Source organism: Neodiprion virginianus, chromosome 4 (genome assembly GCF_021901495.1).
Source record: "Neodiprion virginianus isolate iyNeoVirg1 chromosome 4, iyNeoVirg1.1, whole genome shotgun sequence".
NCBI classification, from domain to species: Eukaryota; Metazoa; Arthropoda; class Insecta; order Hymenoptera; family Diprionidae; genus Neodiprion; species Neodiprion virginianus.
The window spans coordinates 36,082,236-36,102,591 of NC_060880.1; the positions used below are offsets into that span (position 1 = coordinate 36,082,236).

The following is a 20,356-nucleotide window of genomic DNA, read 5'->3' on the forward strand; positions in this document are numbered from 1 at the left end:
AATTCAGAATAATCTTTACCCGTCTCAATGCTTCACTGAAGATTTCACTTGGTTTCAGGAATTCGTAGATTGGAATTTGAAACGAGGCTCAAGTTCGTAAAAGGGTTAATTATAGGGTAAGATTTATTTTCGGAAAAAATCGTCGTTTGACAATCTTCGAACCGTTGGAAATGTTCTGTTTAAAATATGATTGAGGATAACGTGTTTATATTTTGGGAAATCAGGTAATTCAAGTTCAAAGTCATTCTCAAGTTTCAAAATGGCGACGAGTTTTCAACGTTATGTTTATTATACGTCAACGTAACTTCCGTTCGAAAAGTCAAATTGACTAAGATATTGATAATTTGAGAGAAGGTTTCTTAAACAGAACTTTCAAGCTGATTAAGCCTTGGTGTTTTTGATCCAATTCTAATATTTCTAGGCGGCTAATTTTTCAGGCTAGATTCCCACAAGTTGTGCAAGGTACATTTTTGAAAATGATAGTATTTTTAATCACTCGTGAGACCTCTGTCGTCAATAAATAACCCCAAAAAGACAAGTATCGAATAAAAAATGGCAGATTTCAATCATTTGGAATGATCCAATGAGCTAAAATCCTTTCTCAAGTAGTTGATATTCCAGCTTGTATTATTCGAATTTCTGCAAATTCATTTCCATCAGATATCACAGATGACGTTAAATTCATAACCATCACTGGCGCGAATAAAGCTCCTACGTATTTTTTTCTCTCCCTAACTTTCGGTTTATTCTCGAAACCGCGATTCGTGCAGACGGCAAAAATCCGTACGCATGACTTTAACGAGTGTTAAAGATGCGAGATTCGCAGTAAGAGCGCGTCGAATTCGTCGGTTTGAAAAGTTTTTAATAGATTAGTGTGGATTGTTAGTTAGAAAAAGGTGAGGGTACAGAGGTCGAGGTATCCGGGGCTCCGAGTAGGGCGGCAATCGAGTTGCTTTGGGATGGAAGGATCGAAGGTAAGGGAGGGAAAGGGAAGGAAAGGGAAGGAGATGCGGTCGAGTAAGTGTAGCTAACCACTCTGGCTGCGGGGTATTAATGGGAAAAGTTGAGTTTTATCTTTTAAACGCTTTGCAACACCCCGCGTGCAGTATAACTATACACACGTAGTTTTCAACTTTGGCCATTACTCTCGCGAGGCGGTCTTCCTGATCCGCGTTAGGTATAAGGAGCCGAAAAAATGTTCCCCTCTTCCTCCTATCACGTCGCAGTTCCCCTGGGACGGGAAATAAGTAGAAAAAACAGGACGTCCCGCCCCCTCAACGGCCAGACGGACGGCGGCGGCGGCGGCGCACCTAAAGACTTTTCCTTCCTATACTAATTGGCCCCTCGAATTGGTTTCTCCCCGTCTTTTACCCGCGGCTAAATTGGCTCCTGTATCTTTATTGTCGTCCAGCGGCAGATAAGCCGCGAGCGAGGAAGCATCGGGCTCATATAACTAGACCGCGATGCTTCTGAGAGACGATAATGAAGAATCTACGTAGTTCGGGTCTCGCGTTCCTGCTCTTTCAAAACTTACTCTTGTCGCACACAGCGTGCAATCGCTACTTTAGGTCGACTCATTTTTTCTCACCTCTCACCGCGATTATACTCCGTGTAATAAAACCTGTTTCGAGAACGGGCGTTTTTTTTTTTATATACTGCGCTTAGAGTAATCAAAGGTTGTTGAGGGCAGACGGCGAATCGAACCGAGATAAGTTTAATTAAGTAACGATTCACGCTTGACTTCCAATCCTCGAATTTCTTACTATCGTTTTTTGATAAACCTTTCTGATTTCCGCTGCTTTAAAATTTAGGACGAATTTTTAAGCGGTGCCGAGATACTCGCGGCTGCACGGAGAAGAAATTCATTCAAAAACATTGGTGTCACAAATTGAAGGGTTGAAAATAAGATTTTGCATCGAAAAAAATTGAATTGATTACCAAACAATTTCCCAGCATTCCAGGTAATTTAGATTAATTGTTTTTGTGATATCCTGTGATTTCATCTAATCAAAAAAACCCTCGAACATTGTTTAGTATGCTGGAAAATCAACGGAAATCAGGAGTAACAATTGAAATTGATGAATTGAAAACATTCGTTTGATCTCCAAGTGAGTGGCTTTCGGAAAAGTCAACACGACACTTGAGGGAATGTTCGACTTGATTTTCTCACGAACTTCGATATCTCTAAATATCAAGGTCCACGGATCAAGATCGCAAAAACAGAATAACACCCGAACTCTACATGAGATACTGAATAAAAACACACAAACACATTTCGAGTTTAAGCGAAAATAAAGATACGATGTGAAAAATACGAACGTATGATCGCGATTTCTTATTTTTCACGCCGTTTCTGTACTTTTGCTCTAAAGCCGAAACGCATCGTTTCTGTTCTACACAGTTTCTGAGGTTTGCTCTACTTTTTTAGTTAAACGAGGCTTCAACGTCGATTCATCTTTGCACAAGCGTTAAATTTTCGCAACAGTTGCAAGAAAATCTAGCAACAGTGATCGTAACGAGAAAGAACAGCAACGGATACCAGACTTTTCGGTAACGGCTAGAAAACTAATTTTCATTTTCTACCTCGAACTATATTTTTCGATTGTGGTAAAAAATGAAACTACGTAGTCAAGGACTAAAAATTTCTCTCAGTGCGGCCTTTGTACACTTTTTTGCGTTGCGACGGAAATCTTACGATAATAGCGAAAATAGAGGACATTCTCGCAGTCGGTAAGGACTGCCTAGAGCATCCCCTTAACACGGCACGGTTTCGGCGACACCGTGGAAGAAGAGGTTCGCTCTCCGGCGCAGAGACCGTCGGGCTATTTACCCAGCTTTAAGCACCTTGTATTAGACTTTATAATAGATGGCACCCGGGCTTCTTGCGTATGTTAATAATACGTTGAGCCTGATATGTGCAGGGGACTAAAACCCCGGTGCATTGCAGCATTGTGGGACGAAATTTATACCCGGGACAATAGACATTATGCATTCAACGCTCGGAGTGGGTACACACGTATAATACAAAGTTGAAGAAGAAGAGGAGGAGAACCGGAAGAGAACAAGGAGGTTGAGAAATTCAATCCCTCCGCCACTGCACGCCCGCCTTACCAGCCAAATGTTGAGTGTATCGACATGTGGGTTCACGGTGTCGTGCATAAGGGATGTTCGGGAGGAAACGAAGAGAGATAGAGAAGAGACGCAGATTCGTACGAACGACGTTTCGCTTAGGCGAAACAGGTGTTCTCGAAAACGAATTACGACGCGAAAGCGGCACCGCGGGTGGATAAAATGGAATCTTGAGAGTTTCAAGAATCTTGAGAATTTCTCAATTACTACATGATATCGAGCGCAGGTAATATAATGCGGAATAAACTGCTGACGGGTACAATAACGATTGTTATAACGCACTTTGTCATTTGGGAAAAACACTGAGCTTTTTAATAGACGCGGTAAATTATTTAAAAAATAAATTCTTCGCATTCGAGCGTGTGAATATATACCTGTGAAAAATGGTATATTCCGAATGAACGAGAGTGAAAAGAGAAAAAACCAGTCAACGCTGTATGTTGAGGTAAACAACGTCACAGCATTGCGGTATTTTTTCAACTCTGGAGCAAACAGATTCTCTTTCCATTCAAGGATCCGAAAGCAAGTTTACCGAATTCTATTCCTGCGTATTCGAGGTACGTTGAAAACAATTTCATTTGTTACATTTGTTAAATTTTCATTTTCTACCTAGAACTATATTTTTCGATTGTGGCAAAAAACGAAAATAGTTAAGGACCGAGCGGTAATTGGAACTAAAAATTTCTCTCAGTGTAGGCAGTGATAACAATTTTTTTTCTATTTCTCTGGATGTATGTTTCTGTTCCAATGACCAAGGACAGCTGAAACACTCTCGACGGTAATTTAGACAAACCTCAAGTGGCATTCGTAAGTCGCGTCTACTGATCGGAATTATCGTTGATTTTCCAGACGTTCGAAGGGGTGGAATTTGACTGTGAAACGAGAGGCGGATCGAGGGGTGGCTATAATTTCGGATTAATTAACTTCCGGCGGTTCGCGAAGCGCGCGGATCCGCGGGCCACTTAGGGTATAATATAAAATCTATTTAATCGCGTTATAAAAGTCCTCCCACGGCAGCATCGAAGCGCACACCGCTTTTAATCCGTCAGTTAAGTTTAACCGAGCGTTAAGTCTTAGCCCAAGAGTGAACGCAGCGGCTTCTGGTTCCGGGGGTTCCTGCAGGTTCCACTCTCCTGGCCCTTGTATATTTATATACCAACACCTTGCGCGTATAACTTGAAGAATGAACAGAAAAAGGGATTAAATCTAGGGTGTATCAAATTTCACAAGGCGCCGAGTTTCACCGAGCTTTAAATGAATATACAACGTATTACTCGCAGTTCCGCTGTTCCGTTCCACGCTTATGTATATGCGCATAGATTATACGTATGCATAGCGTCTATTCCCCGCAAAATTATACTCCGCCACTTACTAGATTGTTATATAACAGATGTACGGACCGCAGAGGTACTCGCTTCGAATATCTTAAACCCACTTTTCTTATTTCAATTAAATTCGCGTCAACAAGTCCGCGGAATCTCCGGATTAATATCTCGTTTCCAGCTATTTTCGCTGTTTCGATTATACCTGTATAAATTTGTCCAATATTTTTTTTTCCCTTCTTGCCTGTTGTTTCGGAGGTTCGTGGTCCAAAAATTGATACTTTTCATTCACCTTGTTAGGTTCTCTTCAAAAGTACACAGATAGGAAATACTGGAGTTATAAACGAGAAACGTACGATTCGATATCAATGCTTCAAAATCTGTCCGGCCGACTCGTTTTGGATTTCACTCTATGACAGATCGTTCTACACAGAAGCTAGATTATTGTCTACAAGTTCACTGAAATAATTTTTACTTGATTAAATATTTTATTTTTCAACATTGCATCGATATTGATTGCGATCAGCAAATACCGACGTTGAACTGACTACTCACAAAACAAAGGAAATCGGATTCAGCGATATTGTAAAAGTGAAATCTAACAAATCCACGAAACTTTTAACACTTTCGAAGCGACTTTAAATTGATTATTAACGATGTTCGATCTCTTGTTTATAATTCTCGTCTACTCTAATTTTCGTAGCTATTTTCAAATACTCAATGTACCCCGTCTACCATGTACATAAAATCATTTGAATAGAAATCGAAATTTGGCAAAGCAGTCCCTTCTTGGAAGTCACCCCCTAAAAAAAAAAAAAAATAATAACAAATTGTCTCTATAAATTCGTTGAACCCGGAGGGGTTGGAAAAAATGGCGGCGTACGTTCTCAAAGTTCGCAAGTTCGAAATTCCTCGGCTGTTCGAATTCCAAATTGGCAAGGGATGCGCAGCCAAGGGGAGCTAAAGCGCCCCTTATTCGGAAGGGGCGACGCGCTAAACCCTGGGAAAAAAACGAAGATTAACCTTTTGTCTACGAAGCGTTCCGGGGGTGCCTTTGTCCGAGTTGAGCACTCTGTCGCGACACCCTGTTTTTGTCCGGCGTGGCCAGCCGCGACCCTCTTCTTCCCCCCCCCCCCCCTCGCCCCTCGCCTACCCTTAACGTCTCGACCCCCGATGACCCACCAACCCCCCGTTTTCATCCCCCTGGGAAGTAAAATGCCGCACCGGGGATGAAAATACGCGGATGGTTTTCTCACTTCTTGCTCAAAAACCTTGCCGACTGCAAGCGTTTCGTGCAGCTTCCCTTTGACCCGTGTAACAAGGGATGAAAAGCGAATGATGTCGGGCTAATATATTTCGGAGTGATGGTATTATCGCGTTTTTCTAGTTCACGTTTACTGATGCAAGATGTGTTCGCAGGGTGCTCCGTAAATGGCGGGTAGAAAAAATTTCAAGCCGATCGATCGATTGCGGCTATTCATTCGAAAATTGGGTTTCCGTATTTTAGGGGGCGGCAAAAATCAAACTCGTCGTTCAAAAAATGTTGAATACGGCGAAAAATGTTGTATTTTGTACACTCTACGCCGTACTTAAAAATGACAAAAAGTCGCCGATGGTAAGGGTCGTACGTAGCTCGGTTTAGGGTGAAATGCCTTATATGTATATGTATAGCATATAGCGTTGGGCTTGGAAAATTAGCATACTAATTAAGAATGTAAGTGAATTTTCCCAAGATTATCTTGCGACGCAACAAAGCTGACTATTCGTCCGTTTTTAGAGTACACATTTTTCCTCGCATACAATTATTGACACGAAAATTGAAAATCGACGATCATGGAAGGTGATTGGTATTTACAGGAATATAAACTCAAAATGTGATGTTCAAACTTTGGGCCAAGAAATGTTTTAGAATTACTAATTACGCGTTTGGATTTAAAATTCAGATATTTACAATAAAGGATGAAAAAAATTGCAGGCATTCGGAATCTCTGAATTTTTAGTTTAATTGCAGATTTATAAATGACCTTACAAACTCTTGATCTTTAAATGCTCGGACAATCGGAGAAGAAGAAAAATGTGTCCCCTAATGCAGGTTAAACAGCTTGTTTTGCTGCGTAAGTAGCTTCGTCAATATGTGCGCTGGAGTAATTTCGGTTATCCTACATCGCTATCCTCATTTTGCATGCACAGCACAGCTGCAGACTCGCTATCTGCGACTTATGAGACACTGCTAGATAGAAGTTTCGGTGCAAGCTTAGTTCGGAACTAGTATTATTATACATACATATGTTCGAAGATATTGATTTTAGACAGCTGAAATTAATCAGCGATGAATCTGTAAGCCGTTAAATTATCTAGAACAAATCTGAAATTTGCCATGATCTTGTTCAAAACTGACACTTTTCAACCAAACGCCAAGAAAGTAGATTCATAATGTGAATACGAACAGAGCTATTAGAAAATTTTCTTCCTTGAACGAAAAGTTCATTGAAATGAAATAAATTTTCATCAAATGAAACAAAATTTTCTCGTTCGCGCGTTGGGTAAATTATCGAACAGATAGACAATATGAACAAAACCATATTTTTTTAAAAGAAAATGAAGAATTTTTTACCCTGTGCGCATAATATTACCCAAAAAGAGCAAGTGCAGATGAGTACGATTTAAAGTGCTTAAACCTTGAACGCCATAAAATAAGCAGAATCGGATATCCGGAATGCCATGGGTAAAAAGTACACAAGAATACGTAACACGGTGAAAAGTGTGAATAGCGGAGATTTCGACAAAGACAAAAGAGGCTCTCTCTCTCTCTCTCGATTTTTCTCCCTCTCATCTCCTAAATCGCAAGAAACATCGAACCGCTTTGTCAAGCGCAAGTTGAAGTTTAAATTAGTGGATTAAACTCGCGTTAAGTTAACGCGGCCGGGTCGGCGGAGCCGGGCGAGAAATGTGGAAGGTGAGTTAGAAGTAGGATGTAGAGGGGCGTTAGGGGGCGGAAAAGGGGCGGCTGAACCCGGCTCCGGTAGTCAAGTAGTGTGACTGAGACATGGCTCCTCGGAGACCCGGGCCGAGATTTATTCGAAGGGCTATTTGAACGGGGGTTCGACCTTAGTCACTGTTTCTTCGGCGCCTCCCCCTCGCCGGCTCGCCTCGCGTCTTCATCCCTCACCGCCGCCCCCGCCTCCCGTCATCCCCCGCATCGGCCGTAATCTCGGTCATGCCGAAATTATACCCGGCTAATCTCTCCCGCCTGAATATAGGCAGGTATCGACGCGTGTGCGGAGTTGGTTATACAATGAGAAAAACTTCATTTGTTGCAGTGGCTGGAAAAATTGAGTAAAACAGATATCTTTAAAAAAACTGTATCGTCGATACTTTTTTGGTTATTGCAACGCAAAATCGGCTTCTGAGGTTTACTCTACTTTTTTAGTTACGCAAGGCTTTAACGTCAATTTATCGTTGCACGAGCGTTAAATTTTCGCACCAGTTGCAAGAAAATATAGCAACAGCGATAGCAATGAGAAAGAATAGTAACGAATTTTCATTTTCTAGCTAGAACTACATTTTTCGATTGTGGTAAAAAATGAAAATAGTTAAGTACCGAGCGGTAACCGGAACAAAAAATTTCTCTCTGTTTACCCACGTGTATAATCGGCCGTTAATCTATACGAGCAGATTTATTCATACATTATACATGTACGCAAAAGTTACATCCGTCACCGATATTTTTTATTATTGTTTGTATGATTTTTTTTCTTTCTTCTTTCATGCCAGTGGCACGAGGTATTGCGTTTTGTGCAAAAATACGTAATTCTATCTATCCTGTGTTCCCGTACGTCGTACGTTTTACATTAACGATCAATGCCTGGTGCAGAATGAATTCAAATTTATCGTTTTTCGTGCGTCGGGTTGTATGAATAATTATTATCGAAACCTGTCATTTTTTATCGACACAAAATGTCTGCCATGACTGTGCGGGATGGTCTCAAATTACGTATTTGTTCGTTTTCCGTTGTAAATTTCATCATTAGTATCGAAAATTACGTATCACACTTTATTTCCAAATAATTTTGTCACGTTACGTCATACCCAGCTCGAAACAAATCTTGTCGAGATTTTAAAATACAAATCTCAACTGTGGCTAGTTGTAAATTACATCAACCACTCGTTGATGGTAAAAAAAACGTATAAGTGAAAAAGAAGTAAACAAATATCAGGAATACGTTTAAACGTTCAACGAATCGTCAAACCGTCATAAATTGTTGCTAAACATACACATGTTCGCGTAGATTTCAAACTCGAAGTACCTACTCCATTCTTCACCATCGAGCTTTCTTCCGGGTGAACGGGTTGTAGCTTACCTATAGATATACACATGTATAGGTAACTCGGAAAAAGTTTCCCGACTCGCCTGCCAAACTACCCGCGCCCTATCAATTCCCCAATTTCCGTCCCTTCCTGCGAGTTTCTGGACAAATCGTTGTTTGTTTTTGGTACATCACCGTTTTATCCTCGTAATCGAAATAACCTGTTATTCGAACCAGAGAATTCTATTCCCTTATTCGGTGACTCGTGTTCCATAAGACGAAATATACGTAGGTAATAATATACTGGGCGGTACACTGAGAAAAATTTCATTTGTTACGGTAAGTAGAAAAATTGAGTAAAACCGGTATCTTTTTTTGCTAATTGCAACGCAAAATCAATTTTTGAGGTTTACTCTACTTTTTTAGTTAAACAAGGCTTTGACGTCAATTTATCGTTTCGTATCATTTCGTATCGTCCTCTAGCTTCTGTATCAAAAAATTGTCCACTTTCATCTTCATAGTCTCAAAGTTTTCCTTTTTTAACAAAGAATTCATGAGAAAAAATTGAAGCGAATCCATATTAGTTTCACTCTTTACATCGTACTTGAAAATATATAAATGTTTGGGGTGGAATGCCTCGTATAAATTATTAAAGAAAACCATCTTTAGATTAAGAAAATCATTGGAAATTCCTAATCGACGTAAATTCAAACAAACTAGAATCTTTTCAATCTTCTTCTTTCGCGTGGTGTGAAGTTTACATTATATACGTACAGCTTACAATTTGTTTTCAAAAATTAGTAAAAATATTCAAAGTCGCGTTTACGAATATACGCGAGTAAGGGTAACTCCTTTCACATCATAGATACATATTTGTCTAGAATCGTAGAAAATAATACTCGGTAAATCTCGCGAAAGTGATATTTTACAAACTAAAATGAGAAATCGAGTGAATGTTTTATGCCTGTTACACTGCAGTAATTAAAAAAAAAAGAACAAAATGGAAAACGTGTTTAAAAATTGAAAATCGTTCGATCGAAATCCGCACGATTGGTAAAAGAAATTCGAAACTAAATTAAAAAAACCAAGTTTATAAAGCTATCCTCCTCTTGCCTCTTGCCTCTCGGAGTATCTGCCATTGCGAATTTTCTTCTCATCGTTCAATGCCGGAATGAAAAAGTTATTCGTGCGGGAAAGGTATACAGGTATACAGGTGCGGGTTGAAGAAGGAACGACTCACGGGTCGAAAGGTGTGAAATTATTCACCTGTTATACGTATATACAAGGCTACTTGGCTAACCGCGCGAATTATTATACAGAAGGTAAAAAAAAAAAAAAAAGCTTTGAAAGTAAACCTGAACAACCGCCGCGCGGCTGCGAATGCAATGTGAATAAATTCTCTTGGCGGTCCCTTCGCGTGTGACGCAATTCATGAAAGTAAGTGCGGTTAAGCTCAGCTTGCGTGAAGAATGGAATAATATATGTGAGTATATCGAACAAACGGCGTATTCACACTTTCTTTGTACACGGTTAAAATGGAATTAGGCAGGAATCCAGTGACATTTTTCACCGCAATTTATAGTTGTAGACTTTGTAAAAATAATTGGTGTTCGGAAATATTCGCAAATTCCGACTTTGAGTATAATTTCTTGAATAATATATAACACATGATATTATGAAAAATTGTTTTTTTTTTTGTTTTGCTTTCACACTCTGATATGTTGGTGTTTGATACGAAAAAAAAACATCAACCCAAAAGGTGAGCTATCTAGCTCAAGTTGAACAGGTCGCTGTTTTAATTTTTATTTTCCATCCATCTAACTTGCGGAAATTTCACTTTTTGTTAAAAGTTGAAATACTCGTAAGCTATTCAATATTTTTTAAATACTTAGTAGTGTACGTCCGAATGATGATAGCTATGCTTTGTCACGGAGGCTTGGAAAGCTTGAAGAATAAGCTTCATAGATCTGTGCATGAATTTAAAAAAAATATTGAACGGTTCACGAGTAATTTAACTTTCAACGAAGAGTGAAATTTTCTCACGTCAAGCGAATGGGAAATAAAAATCAAAACAATGACCTGTTAGACTAAAGCTATAAAGTTCATCTTTTGGGTGGATTTTTTTATCAAACACTAGCATTTGAGTGAACAAGAGGGAAATTTTTTTTTTTTTTCATTAGAATTTTGTAGCTCACAAACCAATTTTAATGCAATTTGAATTTTTTTTTATTTAGGACATGGGATGGAAAATTATAAATTATAATGTTTGAAAAGGAATTTACCATTAAAAGTAGAATCAATTTCAGTACGGTTATTTATCATTGAAAGTAAAGCTTTACAAATTAAAAATTGTCAACTGACTTCCTTCTTCATAGAAAATTACAAACTATAGAATTTCTACGAACAATTTGATGATATTTAGTAACAAGTTTTAACATTTCAACCATAAACTGGAAAAAAAAAAATAGTTGACTTTACTATAAATTGAATCTTGAGCTTGAACAACTTTGGAAGGAGTCACTTTATCAAAAAATGATAAGAGACACTTTTTGTAGAGTTTTCAATTTCCCATAAGAATATGTACAAGTCATTTGGATTTTATTATTGGTTTGTGAGCAACAAAATTCTGAAAAAAAGAAAAAAATTTCCTATGCCATATAAATAGAAAATAGAAATCCGCGATGAGCGACCTCTAAATATTCATATTAAGAGCTCTGCTTTTGACAGGTATCTTTTTTCACTCCCTCCCCCCCCCCCCCCCCCCCAAACACCTATTACAGAGAGGATTTTGAAAAAAAAAAATAGCCGATTTTTTTTAACCAGTCTAACATATTGTATATATATTTATACACACGTTCACGGAGAATCGAAAGCTGCAGCTTCTCCGCGGAATTTCGCCGGGTTTAAGCTCTGCGGTTAATGCTTTCGAAGTCCGGAGGGAACCGGGCGGATGGTAATGGCGAATCGAACCGCGGGTCCGAGCTGACCAAAACGCTATTCCGCTACTTAGTGCTTGATAGGTTCCACTTAGGCGTGGGTCCGGCAATTCGCCCTCGGACCCCGCAGGATCGGCGTCTGGCGTTGCCATTTGCCTGGAGTCTTTGCTCCCGAAGGTTCGCCGTGTCGCCTGTTCGTCCTCCCGTCCCGAAACCCTTCGTCGAATTATACAACGTTGGGAACGAATCGCTGACCGTTTCGAATCCGGAACCACGACGATTCGGTTCGCCCGGTTTCGGTCAGCAAAACGGCTTTACTGCAGAGAATAATTGACCGCTTGCAACGGCTAGGAGAATCCTTCTCTCGCCGAGCTGTAATTGCCGAGCCTTTCTTCGCGCGGGGCTCGCGGAGGATAAGAGTTTCAGAAATTTCGGGTTATATTTCACCCCGACCGCCATCGCGATGCGGTCATGAACCGCGTTTCCTTGCGTCGAGAACCGCCCATCGTCCAACCCCGGCAAAAAAGAACCCTGACGTGTGAAGCTGGAATCCGAGGTGTGCGTTTTTGCCAACGTGCAAGCTCGTCCCTTTCTTTTTCATCCGCGAGGAAACTGCCGGTCATTTCCCTCTTCGGCAGTGTCCTTATTTTCCTCAGAACTCTAGGAATCCGTGGCTCGCGTCAACGAGGGAAGGCTCCGCTCGGTCCGTGGGAGTAAAAAATTCGCGGATTCCATCGAGTGGATTCGCGGGATGTTTGGACGTGATATTTTTACCCGAAGATACGGAGTACCTGCGAGATTTTTTTTTATCATCACATCGGGGTTTGAACGCGCCTGTAGGATATTCGGATGACAGGAGAAGAGACGGCAAATTGTCAAAAATGAAAATTTCCAAACGATAAAAGGGTGAAAGACTCGAATTTTCAAAAAGGCGAAAATCTAATCTATCGAATTTTTAAGTTCGGAAAATCGAAGCGTAGAAACGTCGCAACGTATAAATATCAATGTATCGTAGAACGTGAAAATATACAGAGCCTACATCGTCCGATTGAACAATAATAATACGTACAGAAATCAAAAACACAGAGAATGATTAGAATTTCGTGAAAACTCGGAAAATCTAAAGTTGACAAAAAGCCAAATCGCATAATCGTCATAATTTTACAGTGTTTTGATATTTTCTCACGCACATCCCGACATCCTGCATTTATACATCGAAATGATCCAAGAAACAGATTTTTAACCCTCCGTAAACTCGATATCGCAACCCTTTTACCGCACGGGCATTTTATTATCATTCGACCGCTACCCTTAACCCCTGCACGTCACACGCGTCACGTTTGAAGTTAAATTCACGCCTGTAAGGGTGAGTCGCGATTATCCAGGGGCGGCTATAGCGACGGTGCGTTGCCCCGGGGGCAACCGATGACAATCTCATTTTCGTCGGTTATCCGTCTCTGATCTACTTCTAGGCGTGGCGTTTTTATTACGTTATTTATTCCTCTTTATCGTGCTCGTGTAACGCGCGGCGGGACTGTTATACACACACCCGCCCCCGCCAACCCCCAACGACCCCCGCCGTCCCACCGTCCCTACGCCAGGTTTACGACGTCGACGTCGCGCGTCTGCCAGCCGTGCCGCAAACAGAACAAAAGTAGGTACCAACCTCGGTGGCTGTACTCATACACGACACCGCTGTACGGGAGACTCGACAAAGTCGCACATATTCGCGGTCCGACACAACGCGACGCGAAGCGCGGTTATCAGCTGGAAGAGCTTTCGCGAGGGGATGAGGACGACTTTAATGAGGAAAACCCGGGCCAAGGCGACTCCTAGCCTTCGCGCGAAAACGGACGTTGACTGATGGTCGAGCCACCCTCAAACCCCCAACCCCAAAACTCCGTCTAAACTCCTCTCACCCCACTCTCTCTCTTTCTCTCTCTCTCGCTGGATGCTTTCTTGCGACGAGCATAAAAATTCTTCGTCGCGACATTCTATTGTTCGGTTTGTGTATGTATGTATATATATATATTGTATGCATATATAAATATGGTACACGGGCAGAATATGTATAATACCGAGGTGTTGCGCGTATTCGTGGCGGGTGTTTTTTGAAACTATGTCAAGGTTCGTTTCAAGCAAGGATAGATCACCGCGGATTAGATTTTTTGATATCCGAAGACTATTAATGCCGCGTTATGTTTCACACGATGGGAATAAAGAATATTCATTGGCCGTGGTGCTTGCGTTATCTAAGAATTAATAATTCAGCTTCATTCGAGGAGAAGGCAAAACGGTTGTTAGTTCTTGTATCTTTGAAACGATTAGAAATCCATTGATTCCATAGTATACACCTTTGGAATCGTTGAATCAAACCACTTTTGAAACTCTTTTCAATTTCATAAAATTATATACTTAACTTGAGGGAATAATAATCACGATAAGCGTTCTCTTTGAGTTGAAGACAGTGTTTCTTGTACAAGTCAAATAAAACAAAATTATTCCGTAGAATCAGAGAATTAGACTTACTGCAGTGTGTTCAAGATTAAATTCTTACAGTTTTTAATCGCTGTTTGATTGCAATTCTTTTGCATAACTTCTTCTAAAACGAGACGTTGGAATGAATAAACTAGCATTTCCGCTTTCCTTTGTGCGTAGCTGAAATGACAATTGAAAAATATTTCCACGACTGCAGTCTGAATTAGCGCTTGATAAGCTGCAAGATTGCGAAAAATAAGAACTCGACGTTGTATTGCAGAAACATGCGGTTGCAGTCAAAGCTCAAAGGCAGTGACGTTTTGTTTAAAAAAAAAAAAAAAAAAAAGAACGCGTTGATATTTATTCTTTATTTAAACTTTTCTCAACTCCCGGTTCTCTCGGCGTTTCTCCGCACAGAGATCCGACTCGTCGGTTCCCTCTCTTGCAGAGCGCATGGCAAAGGAGCCTTATAGGATAGCGTCGCGAGTTCCTGACTTCCCATAAATTCTGCAAGTAGTGGTTTACCGTTCCTCGTTTTACCCCGTTTCTCCTCTCTTGTACTTTTTTCCCTTCTAGACGGGAGGCGGGATCCCATCCTTATACGGGGGTTCGGCTTCAGCGCCTTGGAAGCAATTTCTTAGCTCTGAGCCCGGGTCGCGGAACTATTACAGCCGCAGTCACCCCGCGCGTTTAACGTTTTCACATTCTAGAAACGCGACTGAGATATGTGTATATATACATCTATATACATACACATATAGGCAAGGATTTATGGTATTTTTCAAAATTCTACAGGTCTTACCCGGAATTCAGAGGATGTCCAAAGAATTTCACTAGTCTTTGCCAAAATTCTGTAAATTTTTCTCAAAATTGACCCGACCCCAAATGTGTTCTAGTGCATTCGGGTGTGTTCGGGTATGTTCGGATGTATTCGTGTGAGTTCGAGTGCATTCGAGTGTTTTCGGGTGTCTTCGGGCGCGTTCGGGTGCGTTCGTGTGGTCAGTTCATATATGTCAGGGTTCTTGGATTCCTAACACGGCAGTGGCAAGATATCTTCGTAACACAGTATACATATAATTACATTTATGCGAATTACGTACGTTTTTGGTAAAAGAAATAACATCGCGACAAGAATATGGCGTGAAAATCTTGTAGTTAAATTACCTTCAAGGACGAATCGATATGCCGATCCGTGCATGAACGCGTTTCGCCTTTCCGGTTCGTTACTTATCGATCTTCGTCAATACCGATTTTACACGTATCCGAGTGTTTTATTCCTCGGGGTTTCGAGAGCCGACGAATAGACAAGAATGTATTCGCTTGGGGGGGTGAGAGTAAGGATATTCCTGGGTAAGAAAGGACATTACGGCACTCCAGCTCTGCGTATACCTTCAACAATGAAAGCAGAAAACCCGTGACAAATTGTCTTCGCCCATCTAGGATATAGGCACATATATTAAGATTTAACCGTGAGGGGTAAACCTGTTTCAGAATGAGAACGACAAGGAGAAACAACCCCTGCGTTTCGGTTGCAGGCGACAAAAGGCGAGCACTCAACGAAATCCCGGGTGGCGCGTGAATTTAGCCGCACAGTCATCTCACGCTCCGATTATGCATCTCATAGTTTTTCTGACCCGTAATTTCCGCATTTCTCCCTCGGGGTAACGGCCGGATCTACACGTTAAATGCAAGTCACGTGATCGCGTTGCGGCCGGCGTTCATCGCTAGCTAACATCCAAGGTAAGCGACGGAAAGTAATTAATTTCTTCTTTTTTATTTTATTTTTTTTTACCTTCTCTTTTTTCACTTCTCTTCGTCGGAGAAGAATCGTTTGCGCGCGTTTTATCCTCAGCCTGTTACAGATTATTCTTACGGACGACATAAAAGTTAGCGACGCCTCGATGTGGTGAGAATTTTAGACATACGTGCAAACGAAAATTCCCGAGTCAAAACGATCGGTGTAAAAGCGTCGAGAAGTTTTGATGATACTGAACGGTAAGATGAGTAAAAAAAACGTTGAAAAAAATATACGTTATCTGTGCCAAGGATAATTAACGATGAGAAAAAGCTTCCCGATATTATGTAATAAAAATTAATCTGATTGCGAGCGAATTTGAATGTCACAAGTTAAGGTGTAAAGAATTTTACAAAAGGTTTTACAATCAGAAGAGAACTTTAAAAATTATCGAACTTTGATGCTTTTTGTCCAATTATAGAATGGTGTTTTTTTTTCTCGCATTTTTCAAATTTTTTTTTCGGAATTTGTGAAGACACACGTTGTAGCACTTCAATTGTTATTTCTCTCCCAACATTTATATTCAACCCGAAAATCAAGATCCATAGCACAACCGGGTATCGTTTAAATTAAAAGTTCATATTAACTTATAACTATTTCATGAGATTGAATCAATGATGAAAAAGTCGTCAGACACACATCTCAAACATTAATTGGGGACTTGATATTAAAAGTGTGAATTTCTTCTTCGCGACGTAAATTGGTATCATGATCGGCGTAGGCGTTAAAAAAAAAAATGCCATGCACGATCAATTCTTCATCAATTTGAAAAATGAACCGAGCTCGATCTTTCACGTAAAGCAGAACGCTCATCTCTTGACAGAACCGTTCTTCCAACCTGAGAAAACTTTTTAGGGGATGCCATGGTGGAAGATCGCAAATTATTTTTTGCTGAAACACCCTAATACATACATTACGATTTAACGTGTAATATAATTTTGACCTTACGTTACCTGATACATACGTATATTCCAGACTGCCGCATATGCAGTCGAAAAGAAAAATTTTCTCTATGCACGTGTTGCGCAAACCGCCGCGTCGTACGTTTCGACACACATATATTATTATCTCGACGCTATACCTACGTAGATTTCTCGACGTAGAACGCGGTCCAGAATCGTCTATCTAGCGAGCGTTGTACAATTCCCGAGGTGAAAAATATCTTTTATTTGTTACAAAAGTACCGGGCGGATTCAAAAAACGTTATTTCACGCGAAGGTTCTATTTTATCTCCATTTTTTCCCTCGCCTTTTTTTCTTTTCGCCGTCGCGAGGTGGATACGGATCGCGAATTGTGTGAGCGAAGGGTTCGAGGGTGGTTTTGTTCACGTTTTTCCTTTCCCTTTTCCTTTTTTCTTCCTCCACTCCCTCTCTCTCTCTCTCTCTCTTTCTCTCTCTCTTTCTCTTTCTCTCCCCTCCGTACTTCCGACTGCCAATTATTATTTTCTTACTTTGCTTAATTAATTTTTTCAACCAACCGCAGGGATTTTATCACCGCAACGAACCGAACTTCGCGAATCTCCCGTTTTCCGTGTTGTAGCTGGGCGGGTTATATTATTAGTCAGGCAGGTACTCCGTGGTTTTAGAAGCTTAACATTGCCGAGTAATTTGCATTATTGTATTATTCCGGACAGTAGGAATCCCTTGGCGCGTCTCTGGCTTGTCCCTCGCGAAGGGTGGAGATTATAAACTCCCGATCCGTCTTACGGGGTTGTGAAAGAAAAAAAAAAAAAAAAAAAAACTCAATTATAAAATTTCAAACAGATTCTTTTTTCGTCTTATTATTTATACGCCACGAACAAACCTCCGCGATTAAAACTACATTCAATCGCGCTGAGCGTTTCATGATTGCATTTTTCCTTAAAAAATGAAAAAGCTCATTATTATACGCCACGAGACTGTTCCTGGAACTTGATCAATTTTTCAGACGCGATCTACGCCCATTCCTACAATTATTAGTACATATGTAATACATACCACGTGACCTGCACGCGTGTGCTTCGCCGGACAGCCCGATCATTCTTTTATTGCAACTTATCGGAGAATTTTCATTATTCAATTTTGTTCACGCGCGGATGTCTTCATCTATTTTTTTCTTTTTTTTTTAATATCTCTCATCTCGATTTCGTCAATTTTTTTCCATCGAGAGTTACCGCCGGTGTCCGTATGCATGCGTATTATATCCACTTCGCAATTTATAGTTACTTTCACCCCCTATCTCGTACAATACCGGCGTAGAATATTTTCGGCAAAACTTTTGACATACCTTTTTTCGCATCGCACTGCTGCAGAATATGTAACCCAAACTCACGCAACTTAAATACGTATATATACGTATATATATAGATATTTGCCCGTGGCGAATGAGGGGCGCCGAATGTTCAAGCCAGCTTTCGAATACCTTTGCGGCAATTCCACTCCGGGCTCTGCGTCAGCTATATTATTTCACGCAGATCAACTGGCTAAAGCGCGGCTTAAACGTTGTTGAAAATTTGACCAAAGCTCGCACTTTAAAGCTGTATAAGCGTAGAGTAGCTTGCGACTTGAAATACTACGTACTTATAAACTCTGTCCTAAATCCATTTCCACTTTCCCCTCCTTTATTAATCATCAATTGGTATTTGGTTCGAAGCGCAGGGTGCTTTTTAAAATCGTTGATCGGTAAAATGGAATTTGAAATAAAGACCTCGCGCTGTTTCCTCGAGCAGCTGCTCGAACCCTCTGAAAATTATTACGCCGGGGGAGGCAAAAATTCCGGCTTATCGGTGCGCGAATAAATTGCGGCCGATTATGCTTTGCCGGTTTTGTGTAAATTTGTCCGATTTCACGGGGCGGTTTTTTCGTCCGTCGTCGATTTTGGCCGCTCGTCGCCGATCGTTCCTCGACATTGCGCAGCGAAGGGACGACTTTACGCCACCTATAACCTGCACCAACCCCCGATCCTCCGATTTATGACTGGGAATAAATTGGCTATCGGTACTTGCATGCAATGAGACTACTTACACGCCAAGATCGAAGGATGCCGGGTAATAAAAGTCACAATACGGAATGGTAATTATTACCGTTGTATCGCACCTTATTTCTTCGCTCGTTCCGTTTTCCGCCGTCGGTAATTAACACTCCCGCTTATAGTCAGTAATTATATAGTAGAATTATTACAGCACTGCACAGAACTCCGAAATCAATGCGATCGTTAAATTTAATCTGACAAATTGCGATCCTGAAGTTTTATAATTTAACAAGCGAAATGTGAGAAACGAATGCAGAGGATGCAACGTTATTCTGTCCCAATCAAAAATTGATGCGTGTTCGTTACGATGGTTATTATTCATGCAGATCGTTAGTTTTACAGCTTCGATTATAGACATATACACGTGGCTTAAATGTGATTCGTAATTTTGCGTATGCACGAGTAAGAATAAAACCGTATACGATATCGAATACGAATACATTATACATAAGCGGAAATTTATTATTTTATTTATTTTTTTTTTGTTTTTTAATAAAATTATATGAACTTACCCTCGATAACGGGATGCTGGGGCTTATATGACATGTCTGAAATAAAAAATTGTTAGTATTAATGAAATTAGTTACCATCGCAGTTATTATATGTACATATTACATAGGCATAATGTATTATGTGCAAGACTGGATTATTATAGTGATATTGCTACCGGGATATATAACGTAGCAGGATTCTCACCACCAAATTATTACCCTAGCGAACGATATTACGCAGCTGCGTACAGTACGTATCATACTATATATATTTACATATCGCACGTACATGTATAAGCATGTGCAATTATTACACTAATGCAGCATAGCCAGCACCAAAGTTATATACAATTTCATACAATAATCACTTTCCATGCTTCTACTATAACTTAAACTTGATTTCATTCGATTCTGTATCATCAGCTTTAATTGTTCTCGCCTTTATTGAGACGACCATTACTGTTATCATTATTACCGTTGCGCATAATGTCCGGAAATTTTGGCGAATCTTTATTACATCGTTTACTTTGTGAGTAGAGTTGCAACTGTCGATGTTAATTCAAGCTTAAAGTGAACATACCATGTGAAAACTATTACTGCGGTATCATATGCGTTTTAGCAATAAATTTTCATGCATGTGCAGGTCTGGAGTGAATGCGATCGGCAGATATATATACCGTAATGTAAGTTAAATTCACCTCGTGACAAAGTATAAGAAACATCGCAATCCAGTTGAAATCGGTTGAACTTATATCACTGTAATCTGTACTCAGATGCGAGAATATTTATTTCGCTAAAATTGTAGCCCGCAGGGCAAGGCGAGGACTCTGGCGTTTCGTTGACGGGGAAAACTGGCGTGACTACTTTGATTTCCATCGTTATTTGAGGC

General features: G+C 40.4%; 1 protein-coding gene across 5 annotated transcripts in view; it reads right to left on the reverse strand.

Moving 5' to 3' along the window:
- Positions 1-20,356, reverse strand: part of LOC124302321 (agrin-like) — a 290,584-nt gene that overhangs the window by 145,160 nt on the left and 125,068 nt on the right. For 4 of the 5 annotated variants that reach the window (XM_046758370.1, XM_046758372.1, XM_046758371.1 and 1 more), the window contains exon 3: positions 19,489-19,524. The exons of the other annotated variant lie outside the window; for it this stretch is intronic. In XM_046758370.1, coding sequence (XP_046614326.1) covers positions 19,489-19,524 — 36 coding nt within the window. The remainder of the gene's footprint in view (positions 1-19,488; positions 19,525-20,356) is intronic. 5 annotated transcript variants of the gene reach the window in all.